General features: G+C 54.6%; 4 protein-coding genes across 4 annotated transcripts; 2 read left to right on the forward strand and 2 right to left on the reverse strand.

The window, feature by feature from the left end:
* Nucleotides 1–745: 745 nt before the first annotated feature.
* Nucleotides 746–2,105, forward strand: ACO1O0_005527 (uncharacterized protein; the record flags this gene model as incomplete). The annotated part of the gene is made up of 3 exons (XM_083194945.1): nucleotides 746–787; nucleotides 865–1,964; nucleotides 2,057–2,105. The coding sequence occupies 3 exons, from the start codon at nucleotides 746–748 to the stop codon at nucleotides 2,103–2,105; spliced, it is 1,191 nt and encodes a 396-aa protein (XP_083049858.1).
* A 595-nt stretch (nucleotides 2,106–2,700) lies between these two features.
* On the reverse strand, nucleotides 2,701–3,510 carry ACO1O0_005528 (uncharacterized protein; the record flags this gene model as incomplete). The annotated part of the gene is made up of 3 exons (XM_083194946.1): nucleotides 2,701–2,801; nucleotides 2,862–3,027; nucleotides 3,106–3,510. 3 exons carry the CDS (start codon nucleotides 3,508–3,510, stop codon nucleotides 2,701–2,703), a joined length of 672 nt encoding a protein of 223 aa, XP_083049859.1.
* A 4,074-nt stretch (nucleotides 3,511–7,584) lies between these two features.
* Nucleotides 7,585–8,555, forward strand: MCM1 (transcription factor MCM1; the record flags this gene model as incomplete). The annotated part of the gene is made up of 3 exons (XM_083194947.1): nucleotides 7,585–7,833; nucleotides 7,994–8,128; nucleotides 8,265–8,555. The coding sequence occupies 3 exons, from the start codon at nucleotides 7,585–7,587 to the stop codon at nucleotides 8,553–8,555; spliced, it is 675 nt and encodes a 224-aa protein (XP_083049860.1).
* Nucleotides 8,556–11,595: 3,040 nt separating this feature from the next.
* ACO1O0_005530 (C2H2-type zinc finger protein) lies at nucleotides 11,596–12,682 on the reverse strand (the record flags this gene model as incomplete). Its single annotated transcript, XM_083194948.1, has 2 exons — nucleotides 11,596–11,811; nucleotides 11,900–12,682. 2 exons carry the CDS (start codon nucleotides 12,680–12,682, stop codon nucleotides 11,596–11,598), a joined length of 999 nt encoding a protein of 332 aa, XP_083049861.1.
* Nucleotides 12,683–12,892: the final 210 nt, after the last annotated feature.

Consider the following 12,892-nt stretch of genomic DNA (forward strand, 5'->3'; position numbering starts at 1 on the left):
GGAATGAATGACTATCCGGAGAAAGGTGAAGGCAGGACTAAAGGATCGATGGAACGCTCCCCGCAGATTGTAGACGGACGAGCGAGTCGGCGGGTCGATGGCAGGCTAGGGAGGTTGAATGCAGAGTGGAGTGCTGCACTGGAGCTGATGACGATGGAGCCCAGCTGTTGACTGCACGAGATCCAATCCTGAGACTCACCAGCCACAGGAGCTCGAGGCGACAGGATCGAGCCACAGTTTTTAGACGCAGCCCCCACCACTCGCCCTAAATACTGCCACTCAGGGGAACAGCTTGCCGCTTATCACCTGATCTCAGGTGATCGCACAGCCACATCTTCAACCACTTAGTCCGTCTCAGCGCAGGTCACATTACGTTGAGCATCAGGTGCCGGCCCCATTGATCCAACGAATGTAGTACCACCATCGACAAGAGTTGAACTGCTTGTGTATCTATACTTTACTATCGAAATCGCCATCCGATTATTTGTTTTCGGCCATTCACCGAAGTGATCGCTCGCGACTTTGGTCATTCCAAGCTCGCCACTCCCACCTGCAAGCCAATACCGAGGAGCTTGGAGCTCTGCCCGACTCTCCCAGCCAGCCGTTGTCGAGACAACTCACAGCCACCCGTCGGGACCCAAGACGCGTTACACATCCACAACGACGACTGCCCCTATGCGACAGCCAAATATCTCCCTTCCCGCCGCTGTCATCAGATGAGCACGGGTCTGGATAGTACGGCGCAATGGGCCTTCTAGGTGGTCTCTCCCCCGGAGGGGCCATAGCCGTACGTCCCCTTGCTGGAATGGCGCCGCTCGGCAGTGCGCGCTCGTGTTATCTTGCTGACTGACCGGGTTTCAATAGCTGGGAATCATGGTGGGCATTCTATCGACCAGCGTCCAAAGTGTCGGCTTGACATTACAACGAAAGTCGCATATCCTCGAAGACGAAAAAGGACCCCACGATATCCGCCGACCGCCATACCGGAGGAGGCGATGGCAGGTGGGCATGGCCATGTTTCTAGTCGCCAATATCCTTGGTAGTTCGGTTCAGATCTCTACACTGCCACTCCCTGTTCTCTCGACTCTACAAGCTGCGGGCCTCGTGTTCAACTCGATATGCGCGACGATCATCCTCCACGAGCCGTTTACGCGGTGGAGCTTTTATGGGACAACACTTGTCACGTCCGGTGCAGTCCTCATCGCCATCTTCGGAGCAATACCGTCACCAGCCCACGATCTAAAGGAGCTACTCACCCTCCTGGCTCGAAAACCATTCATCGTGTGGATGATCCTACAGGCGCTATTTGTGGTGGCAATTGCCGTCATCATGGATGTCGTCAACTACGTCTCAAGCGTTTCACATAATGCCAGGTTCCGTCTGGTTCGCGGGATAGTGTACGGCGCCATCAGTGGCATTCTGTCCGCCCACGCACTTCTCTTCGCCAAATCCTCCGTTGAACTTGTTATCAGGACGGCCAGTGGTGCGAATCAGTTTGTGTACTGGCAGTCTTGGATGATAGTCCTTGCTCTGATCGCTTTGGCCCTATCGCAACTCTACTATCTCCACCGAGGTCTCAAGCTGGTCTCGACTTCTGTTCTCTATCCCCTTGTCTTTTGCATTTACAATATTATTGCCATTCTGGATGGCCTCATCTATTTCGACCAAACCAGCCTTATTTCGCCCCTGAGAGCTTGTTTGATTGCGCTCGGGACGGTGATTCTGCTCTCGGGAGTCTTAGCTCTTTCGTGGCGACTCAGCGAAGAGCAACACACCCCCGGCGTCGGACAATCATCACTGGCCCCGGGACTCGGGCTCGTGGACGATACCGAGGGAGAAGAAGAGTCTCTCCTCAGCTCAGAGTCCGCAGTCGAAGACGACCGTTCAAGTTCAACCTATCAGACATTTGCTCAGATCAACGGCGAGACGGCCCCCCTAACACCAACGCGGAAGAAGAGCTTCCGGTGGGCGGAGCGTGCGGAGATCTGGGGGGAATTGGAAGATCAAGACGAACCTACTACACCAGCTGGGCGAATGCGTTCCAGCACTATCCCAGGACGCACCGAGACATCTCCTTTGTTACCACACAACAGAAGGATTTTTAGCGGCTCAGCGATCACGGATGAACCCGGGCCTAGCACAGAGTCGACGCCGAGGAAATTTACTAGACGCCGCAGAAAGAGCACCGGGTTTCCCGGGCTAGTGGCACGTCGGAATTCCCGCAAGAGGGAGGATTCGATATCAGGGTCTCTGGGCAACATGCTCACCCTGAAGTGGTGGAAGGACAAAGGTAAACGAGGCTCCATCAGCTCGATGGGCGCATCAGCCGGTCCGTCCTCACCGTCACCGTCGCCACTGTCTCTCGGAGACAATCTGGAAGAAGACGGGCGGGGAAGCGATGAAGCCGGCAGGAGACGTAATGATTCTGCTGTATGAGTACTGTTGGACACGCATCGGAGTTGCGCGGCGATGAAGGCGTACTATAGATACACATGGGTATTATTGGAATATTTTGGGATTGGGCTTTTGGAAAGTCGCAGTTGTTTCTATACCATCTTGAATTTACAGTCATCGAGCGGCGAAGAGCCGTCGCCCGAATTCCAGCTTGTCACCCTCTTTCATGCCATGAGACCCCCGGGAAATGGAGCAAGTTTTTCCTCTGCTTTCTACCCCTTGCCACGAACCCTTGATAGAGGAGGACTACCAGTAGCTCTTCTTGCGGTCGACGCGCCGGTACCACTCACGATCCTTGCGGTCCTTGGAGAGGCAAGCGAGCGCAAGGACAAAGAAGGCGTCAACCCCTGGGTGGTGGTGGTCAGCATATCGTTGAAAACCCAGCACGCTAAAGACGCCAGACTTACCGACAACACCGAAAAGAGCAGTGAAGATTTCGTCGAGCAGCAGGTTAGCAAAGTTCGCAATGGACTTCTGGCAACCTCGGAGCAGAGTGGCAGCCGCCGGGCTCGGACACGTCGGATTAGTGACGAAGGCGGGCGACGTGCTGTTGAAGTATCCGCAGCACTCGAACTGCAAGTAGTCATCATCAGTATTGCCCCTCCAACAAATCCTTTTTAACTACCTCTCCAGGGGTGTCAAAGCACATACACTTGTTTGGATGAGACCCTGCACCTCTGGCTCCAGGTCCATATACACGGAGAAGAAATCCTGACCGATACGCATCGTCATTACCCACAGGTACACGCCCACGCACATGGTGAAGACGGCACAGAAGGTGACAAGGTAGCCCGCGAGCTTGACCCAACCGCGCGTTGACTGCATGAGCAGGCCGGGAATGGTGGCGACAAAGGCGGCGAGGATGAATCCCGCGTTGACTATGCCGGCGTTTAGTGGCATGCGCTGGTAGACGACGTTACGGAGAGCCTGTCGTCCATCGGAGGGGTCGCTGTTCATATCCTTCTGGACAACGAGGGAGAAGGTCAGTTCGAGGATGCCGGAGCCCATGAAGAGCGCGTCTGCCAGGGCAGCAGAGAAGAGGACTTTGTTGACCATGGTAGCAGAATATCAAGTATTTCTCTCTCTGCCTATCAAGGTGAGTTTGTGTGCTAGGGAAGCTGTTGTTGGGTCGACGTCCAGCGTCTTGTCAACGCCTTGGGATGGGTTGGTGGCGAAGGGGCATCGCTCCCACTTCTCGAGATCAAAAGACAAGCCGAACAAAATCTCCATGGTATTAATAAGATTCATACGGGCTAAATATTGCTTGGCTTCTATTCTACTTCAGAACGTCTGTCTCATCTATCTTTCCCGACATGTGCCGTTTCAGAGTCGAGTCTTGAAGCAGCGCTTGGTTCGTGACAAGACACCACCCAATCACAGCCCCGCATCTCATGCTCTCATCCCCCGATCGGGAGCTCTGACGACAAGGCGAGACGAGACGGTGACATGGCAGCGGCTCGAGTTGAGTGTGAACCACATAGTGATTCCAATGTTCCCCTCTATTGGGAATCAAATGTCGGCCCTATTGTTCACGTAGTCAACGACACCAGCGGGGAGTCAGCAGCCAGCAGGCGGGTTCAACCTACGTATGTTGTGTGTGCACCGCACCTTTTAGCACTGGTGTAAAGCACCAAAACTGATAAGAATCACGCAAAAATACAGACACCTAGTCATCGTGAAACTTTGGTGACGTATTTTCAGAAATTCCAAAAATCTACCAAGCAGAACGCCAATTTCTTTCTCGCTAGAGAGAAGGGCAGCTTGAGAGGTCAAATGGAAGGCGCAGTCATGTGTGTATTGTCTACAGGGTAAGTGCCCACCAAAAGGCCGTTCAAGGACGAGGCTGCCCTTTCGACGAAGCATTACGAGTACTAAAACGCCTCTACTCCAAGTCTCCGACACCGGTGGCATCTTTGATGAGTGGCAACTTGGGAGTCCCACTTTCTCGAACGTCACGAGGAGAAGAAGAAAAGGCGCGACATGGATGAGGGACGCGACGCGATGCCAGCTCCAGGCCTGGGCCAAGTTGAAACTGGTTTCGCATGGGGATCCTACCGACTGCAGATGCTAATCCAGGGGTACGCATAATACATTTTGCCTTTTCTTCCCTCGCTTTGCGTCTACATGTAGCAACACTCTCTTCTGCCCCCTCTCCTGCAGAAGTGAGCACACTGCGTGGCCCGGTGCCTCCGGACATTGCACTCTAGCCCAAGTTGACTGTGCATTGATGTATTATTCGCATCAGCAAAACTGACAGGTGTCTACCCTGTAATACATATTACATAGTGCGCATTATATGTACGGATGTGTATATTAGTCTCGTAGCTACTATTACTAGTACTCTGTAATAGCAATTACATTACGTACCTTAGTATCGCGAGCCATTCGTGATCCACTGTCCCAAGTGTCAGCTGCCCAACCGGGACAAGTCTCCATGGTCGATGTCTTGTCGTGCAGCCTGTGCTCCACCGTACGTCGTATGCGGACGTGCTCGTACATAAGAATAAATGTAGAAATCACAAGTTCACAACACTTCGGAGGATCATTGATGACAGGATCCCGCGCAGTCACAATGGAACTTTCTTCCGCCTCCGCAGGCGCGCAGTTCGGCGAGCCCGTGTGGCACTGTGGCCCCCTGTTGGGCCAACGGGCCCCAACCTCCCGCGCGGCGGCCGCGCCGCGCCCGGTGCTCAGGTCACAGGTACTGCTGACATCGCCAACGACAAAGCCATTCTTGGAAGTCCTCCTCTTCTTCATTCGCGAATGGCTCACCCGACGCCTTTCCCGCTACGGAAGTGATCTCTTGCGTCACAGCATCATGGAAAGCCTCGCCTCCAGTTCCATAGCACTTCCATCCACGCTGCTGGTGAGACTGACGATGCGAAATCGAGGCTCGTCTTCCCCCCCCCCTCCCCATGACTTCTGCTTGTCCCTGTGTCCTCGCGTCGTGGCGTGTCCGTAATCCGGACCCTCTCGCTCGCTGAGTCTCCGCTCACTTACAGGACCCCCCCTTACAGAGTAATAATAAGGAGCAGCCGCGGTAGGCACTTGTTGTACGGAGCATCACGGGGCAGGCTCGCCAACACTTACCCTCCGTAGACTATTATGATAATAATATCGCGAATGGAATTGAATGAACTGTTCTTCCCGCATCAACCAAGCAGGCTTGTGATGCAGTCCCCCTGCCGAGGCCATCGCGACCATCCTGTTTCTCCACTCGTGGATGCCTTGGAGCAAAGCGGGTGGGCGCTACAAAGGGTCTGGGCTGCGGGGAGGAAAAGCAATGTCTCCAATCCAATCGACAGAGACGAGGAAATGGAATAAACTGCTGCCAGTTAACAGATTAACATTGGAGGCGGCCACACCGTCTTGGGGTGGCGGAGCAGTTGACGGTCCTCGTGTGTGAGGATGGGGGTGCTGAATCCTGTTGCTGATCGGTGTAAGGACACACGACTGATAGGCAGGCTGGGCCCGCCCTCCGAACACCGTGTTTTGATGAGACTTGCAGCTGGAATGGTTTGGACATCCAGTCGCTGGGCAGCCAGCCTCCATGATCGCTTTCGGCTGTCTCATTCCCAAGACCAGATCGACTGGTGTTCTGTCGGGATGCTGTCATCATCAAGACACCCATATCCCATCTCCTATAGAATTCGGGAGCAACTGTGTCACCGCGCATCTTGCCCAGGATAATACAGACAAACTGCTCTCGTGGAGGCTTCTTGAGTGTCTGAGGTACGTACTTCGTTGGCTGTCAGTGTCTGGCCCGCTGTCAGGTTGGACTCCGTTGGAGACAACTGGAACATGAGCCAACCGGGGCACGGGTGAATCTCATGGTCAGTGATGGTGGGCTGAGGAGTTGCCGCCCCCGGGCTGACGCACGGATCGCATCCTGGTTTGCTCCCCGCTGGACCCCCGGCTTCCAGGTTTCCATGCATGCTGCCTCTTGACGCACTGTCCAAGAGTCAGCAACAACTGTTCGGCGTCTTACTCCCAGATTGTCTGAGAAATTCTGGTGATCTCTCAATCTCTCAATCAAACATGGAATTTTGGTGGATGAGACGCAGAGATATCCGACATCTACTAGTAATCAGCAACTTAATTGCGGCGACTCTCAGATTACAGGCGAAGATAGCGACCTGCGCCGCTGCGCGTCGGTAGGGAAAGTGCCGTCGGGAAGCTGCAGAATCGCAGTCGAGAGTCGAGACCGAGCTCCCTGATCCTTAGCCGACGGTGGGATGTAGCTAAAACATTTTAGCACTGTGATAGCTCAGTACCCAGGTTGAAGCACCTGTATCGTGAGAAGAGGTCTCTTTTAGAATATTACAAGTACTATCCGTACTCGAGTTCAGTTTGCTCGTTAATATAGACAGCTTAATATTTTCTAGGCGTAACCAAATATTGAATTTGTTATTCTGATCAGTTGTTCTACAGAAGCCGGGCCAGGTTTCGGTTCGGAGTGCAAGGTGCGAATTCCATCGGCCGGTAAATCCTGCCCGTCGACGGCCAGCAAGAGACTCGCACTGTATACAGGAACTACCGTGCGCACCTGCACGGTGATGCATCAGTCAGGCTGGGGGTGCTGTCGAATGATGGTCCTCCGCTCCTGCCCTGTGGACCCCCTGAAGGTCGCACCAGTGCGGCTGCTGCTCCTCCAGCTGGCCTCTGGCCCCAGCAAGATGCAGCATTCCTCTGGGTCGATATGGTGGCTAGCAAGCGCCTGCGGAGAGTCGGCGTGTCTGATTGGTCTAGAAGCCCGTTAGCGGCCAAACAAAGGCAAAACTTAAGCCGACCATCTCCTTCCTGGTCATTCGCTGTTTCCGCCCACCCCGCTGCTTTCCTGAGGAGTGCCTGCCTGAGGAACTCACTGGCGCACGCGTGCTTGCACAGCCCAAGGCCCGGCTCCCCCCAGAGGCTCAGGTCAGCAGAGGGACAAAGCAAGCGCGCCCAACCAGCTTTCTGCGACAGAAAGGGCACTTCCCTCCTCTCCGCCTCGACTCCAGATTCAGTATAGATCCATCGGCACCACGCTCAAAGCAGTATCTCCACCACTTTTTGCCTTTTCCAGCCTGCTCTGTGTGATACAGACGATTGGATTGGACTGAAACCCTCTGACACTGCACGACTTTCATCATGGCCGACATCACGGATCAGCACGAGCAGAACTCGCCTACCGAGCTCGAAGAGTCGCAAGGCAATGGCAGTGCTCCCGCCCCCGAGTCTCGCGGTGTCAAGCGCCAGCGACCTGCGCCCGCCGACGACGACGACGATGATGATGAGAAGGGCAGCCGGGAGCGTCGCAAGATTGAGATCAAGTTCATCAGCGACAAGTCTCGCCGCCACATTACTTTTTCCAAGCGGAAGGCGGGAATCATGAAGAAGGTCAGTTGAGCCGCGTCCATTGCCATAGCGAGTTACCTCCTCCTTTTCCCTCGCGATCGCACCATCACGCCCCGAGCGTCGCGAACTGACCGCGTCGCGCTCCTCTGCAATTAACGCAGCTACTGTGGATGACCTCCTACTGACACACAATCGTGAGCAGGCCTATGAACTCTCCGTCCTGACTGGCACCCAAGTCCTCCTGCTGGTCGTGTCTGAGACTGGTCTTGTCTACACCTTCACTACGCCCAAGCTGCAACCGTTGGTCACTAAGGCTGAGGGCAAGAACTTGATCCAGGTACGTCGCTTCGCGCGCATTGTTCTCCCACACTGCGCATCGTCCCACCCCGCGGCTCCGCGTTGCACCGTGGCGGGCGGGGGAAAGGAAATTCGCATCTAGAAGACTTCTGTGCTAACGCGCTCCTCTCCTCTAGGCGTGCCTTAATGCACCCGAGCCCACTGCTGGCAACGAGAACGGTGTCGACGGCCCCGACCAGGTCGACTCGCCCGAAGAGCCTGCCCAGCAGCACCTGCCACCTCAAGGCAACCGCCCCGGCATGCCACAGAATCCTCACATGCCAGCTGGAAACTATATGCCTCCAAACATGCCCATGGACCCTCAGCAGGCCATGGCGTACCAGAACTACGTGCAGAGGAATCAGGGGTACGGGTCGGGTATGCCGCCCCAGCCTGGAATGGCCCCAAACAACCACCATCAGTCATGATGAGATGCTCGAACAGGACTCGGACTTTGGTCGTTGATACCCGGCTTTCAACAGTCTGCCTCTCGACCTGGTCCACCTCTCTCCACTGATAGGGTTGGAGGGGTGGTGATTCGGCGTTTGTAAGGTGTTGATATGCCATTTTGCATTTTTGGCTTCTCTTCTTTCCCTTTGTTGTTATGGCCAATTTTAATTTGGTCTCGATCGCACTGCCTGGCGCGCGTTCAGCTTGTTTCCACGGGACTAGTTCTTGCATGAATCCCCGACAACTCTTCAAGCTTGACACGATGGACCAACCGTGGATGTTTTTTTATTTTACTTGTGCACCTCAGCGCGTCGTTGGGTGATGGGGGAAAGTTGATTGGAGAGAGGTTCATTTATACGGGAGGAGCATACATGCTTGGAGGTTATCCTAGCTTGCCGTGCTCTCTGACGGATACCTGCGTTCGGATGATCTGGGTCCGTCGGAATTGGAATTTCAGATGGAGTAGAGTGGTGGTGGCGACAGCGAGCGGTGACAGAGGGAACATTTTATGAAGCCCGGACGGCGGGTAGCGAATGAGAGTATGAGAAGTGATGGCTGGGAAGGTACTGGATCTGATGAATATAGGAGGGGCCAGGAGACAGAGGCTTCCCTTCTATCTAGATAATATGACACCTGCTCTTACATCTTTTTGCGTATGTCCCCTTTCAGTATTGGCACCTGGAGGACCAACATGCTTCACCGAGGCTCACCGATTAGAGTAAGTGGGGGAAAGGCGACGATATTCTCGGGACCGATCCCCGATGAGGAAGTCATCTTCAAACGGTTTTGCTCCAACGCGGAGAACCCGGAACCCTGAAAAGCTTAAAAAAGCCACGGATCGGAAGCACGACCCAGAAAAGAAAAGCAATTTGGCCCCCGTTGAGAAATCGAGAAACTTGCCAATTCGGGACGACAGGTCTACGCTTTTTGGGCGGCCGCGTGGCGCCAACGGCTCCCGAGCGTCCCAAGAACCTGGGTAAAGTGGCGCTTTTTCCTGGGTTGGCCAATACACGTAGTAGACCTATGGCGGAAACGCCGTCCCTCTTTAGGGTCCAAAGGGAAGGCGGGGTGTGTGTGTGATGGGGAGAAAGGCAGAGAAAGAAGAGGAGTCGAGAAGCTTTGATATCGGGGTTGGATGGCTTGTGATGTCGGGCTGGTTGGGATCTTCGAAGGTTGTCCTTGGGTGAGGTTCACGAGGATGGGTTTCCTACATGATGATACTAGTATTTACTTGGGAATTCGTGCCTAATTGTCGTAGGTTGTTTGAAGTTGAGAGTAACCATTTCTAACTTGGTTACACACGTGGGTTATGGTCTCGCCCCCGTGAACCGGTCTCTACCACATGAATGGGGGCCATGACCAACACGGCAGGTAGACTCCGGCAGTGGCTGTAGCTTCACAAGGGGGCTAAAGTGTTTCAAAGACGCTTTCCGGGGGCTTGGTGCCCTGGAGTCCTTGGCTTGCGGAGGTGGTGGCTTATTTCTAGGATTGCTCTGCCTCTGGGCTTCTAGCTATATATCGGGTGCCCGCGCCGTGCTTCCCTGGGTATCATCGAAAAATAGCATAACCTACAAGGATTGAGTGGATGGTTTCGACAGGGCATCGCACTCGTGTTGTCTTCGTTATATCTCAAGGCAAAAGCAACCATCCCTCACAAGTCCGTGGTACCCTGGGTGGTTAGGGGAGTAACAGGAGTTTGCTGCAAGTTCAGCTGCAACTGCGGCGCTGCCTTTGGCATATGCATCATTGATATGCGACAGAACCTCTCCTTTCGAGCGGATCAGTTGCGGTGCCTGAGCCCGAGTGCAATTATTTTAGGTGTAACGTTACGAGGGTCACCGGGTGCCCAGTCGAGCAGTATGAGGACCATGAACAAACGAGTAAAAACTTAGTTCCGCTAATATTAATAGAAAGAAATTTGATCATCGGGGGAGTACGGGCTGAATGTTGTGAACATGGCTTGGACTGTTCGATCTCCTTGGCCTGCCGATTCGGGGCTCAGGGGGGACTAGGAGGTTACCGTGCAGGCGAGCAACTTAATAAGTAGTAGCTCAGGTGGCAATAAGAACACCTATGAGACTTTCCTGCTTATATTAATTGGTCATTGATCTAGCACATTGGTTTTTGGACTTCATATTCCTATTTCCAAGGGTAGTGACACCTCGACTTCCTATTAGCACCGAGAGCGAACCATCGACGGACCAGCTCATTGTGTTAAATTCATTTCTCAAGAAAACCCCCACCCCCATTTCGGGGATTTGAGTCCCCCCCGAGATACCCGGGAAGTCTACTGCAATATGCCATGTATTCAGCAGTGGCGTGTATTAGGTAGAGTGTGGTTTCATCGGCAGTGTCGGGAAGTGGAAACGAGAACCTCGTGGAAAACGCCATGCGCAAACCGAGTTCCAATCGGCGACATGTTTCGTTTGACAAAAAAAAGAAAACAAAAAGTCCAACGTGGTCCCGAAACAATTATAGTACGAGTACTATTGCTATAAAAGGAGGGGCGGGCCCTGATGATCCCGTCCGTCTCTTGGCTTCACTTTGCTTCTTCACGTCTCTCGGGAGTTTGCCTAGCACCGAGTCCCAAAAACACTTTCACTCGCACTCTCAAAGAAACTCGACTGGCAGGGGACACGCGCTCAAAATGCATACAAATGATTTTTTGTGTAACTTCAAATGCTCCCCACCCTTCATTATCATGCTCGATTTGCGCAACTGGTATTGCGCAAAACACCGCCTGGGGGTATCTAACAATATTACAGGCATGTCCGACTCCAGGATGCTGGTCCATGCCAGCACCCGAAGCAGCAGCCCCATTACTTTATCCAGACCAGTGTCGAGATCGATACACGTATCCATGATGCATGGTATTATGCAGCCCCCGTGGCCGGAAGTCCCCCCCCCCTTCCCCCCCAATCCATCGCTGAAATGCTGGTAAAGCAAGCGGCAAGAGCCGCAACAACAAACAAAGATGTAGTACACGTTGAACACATCAACCTTCCTCCATCAAAGCCCTCAGCCCATAGGTGGGGGTTGCGGAGGGTTTTGTGGCAGACTTCCCGGCTCATTCTCAGCACTCCCTGCATGGTCGCTACTTGCGCCACGGCTTGAGCCCTCCGCATTCTCCCCACTCTCCTTGTTCTCGGCGTTCCCCTGGTTCTGGATCTGCTTCTCAAGCTCCTTCGCCTTGGCCTTGGCCTTTTCCTCGCAGCCCTTAACAAGACGGTGGCGCTGTTTCCAACATGTTAGCCCCTCTCGTCACTCATAAACGGGGAAAAGGGGGGGAGGGGTTCCCCCCCCCCTTTGGGACAACACGTACCTTGAGGGCGTCCTTGCGGGAGAATTGCTTGCTGCAGTAGTTGCAAGGGAAGGGCTTAACGGCCAGGTGTATACGCTTATGCCGCTTAAGGTCATGGTTACGGCTGAAGGACTGGGTACACTGGTCGCACTTAAAGGGGCGGTCCAGCTGCTGCGGCCCCGGCTGCGTGGCATACATATAATGCTGCGGCATGTGGTGCATGTGGGGGTTTCCCTGGAAGCCCATGGCGCTCTGATGATGATGCAGGCCCGACATGCTCCCGGGCAGCGGCATCTGCTGCTGGTACGAGAAGTTCTGGGGCCGATACTGGCTAGGGGGTGCCATCACAGGGTAAGTCGTCGAGAGGGAATAGTTGCCCCCGGACGAGGGAGCATGATGGTACTCGTTGGAACCGCCTAGGGTTCCCGTGGGGGGGGAGTGGTGAGTGGGCGAAGGGAGCTGCTGCTGCTGCTGCTGATGCTGATGCTGATGCTGGTGGTGTTGCTGCTGCTGCTGGTGGTGCTGCTGGTGCTGCTGGTGCGAAAACTGGGACCCAGTCGTCGGGACATGGTAGCTGTTCGCGTTGGACAGCGACACCGACGAAGAGTGGTGTGAAGGCGAGGGGAGGGGAAAACTGGTATTGTTAGGCAGACTGGTGGACGGCGAGTGCTGCGAGGGCGAGGGGAGATAGCTGGAGCCGTGGCCGACCTGGAAGCCCGAACTAGCATTGGTGTTCGGGACGTGGAAGGGCGGCAGCGACTCAGAGCCGGGGCGGCGCGGGTAGCCTCTGTGGGATTCGTCCATGGCGTGAAGCGGATCTTGGTGCGATTCGGGGGAGGCGGATGGTAGGGCGCGTGGGCTTGAGCTATCAATGGTGGCAGACGGGGTGGCAGACAACGGGGCATAAGAGCTGGCGGTGGCTGTCGGAGAGGCCCAAGGTGTCCGTCTTATAGCCAAGGGGGCCGAGAGAAGGTTCGTTCTTGGCACCTCCCAGTGAGGAACAGATACGGGTGC

Source organism: Amphichorda felina (genome assembly GCF_050947745.1).
Source record: "Amphichorda felina strain 45539 chromosome Unknown scaffold_5, whole genome shotgun sequence".
In the NCBI taxonomy this organism is placed as follows: Eukaryota; Fungi; Ascomycota; class Sordariomycetes; order Hypocreales; family Bionectriaceae; genus Amphichorda; species Amphichorda felina.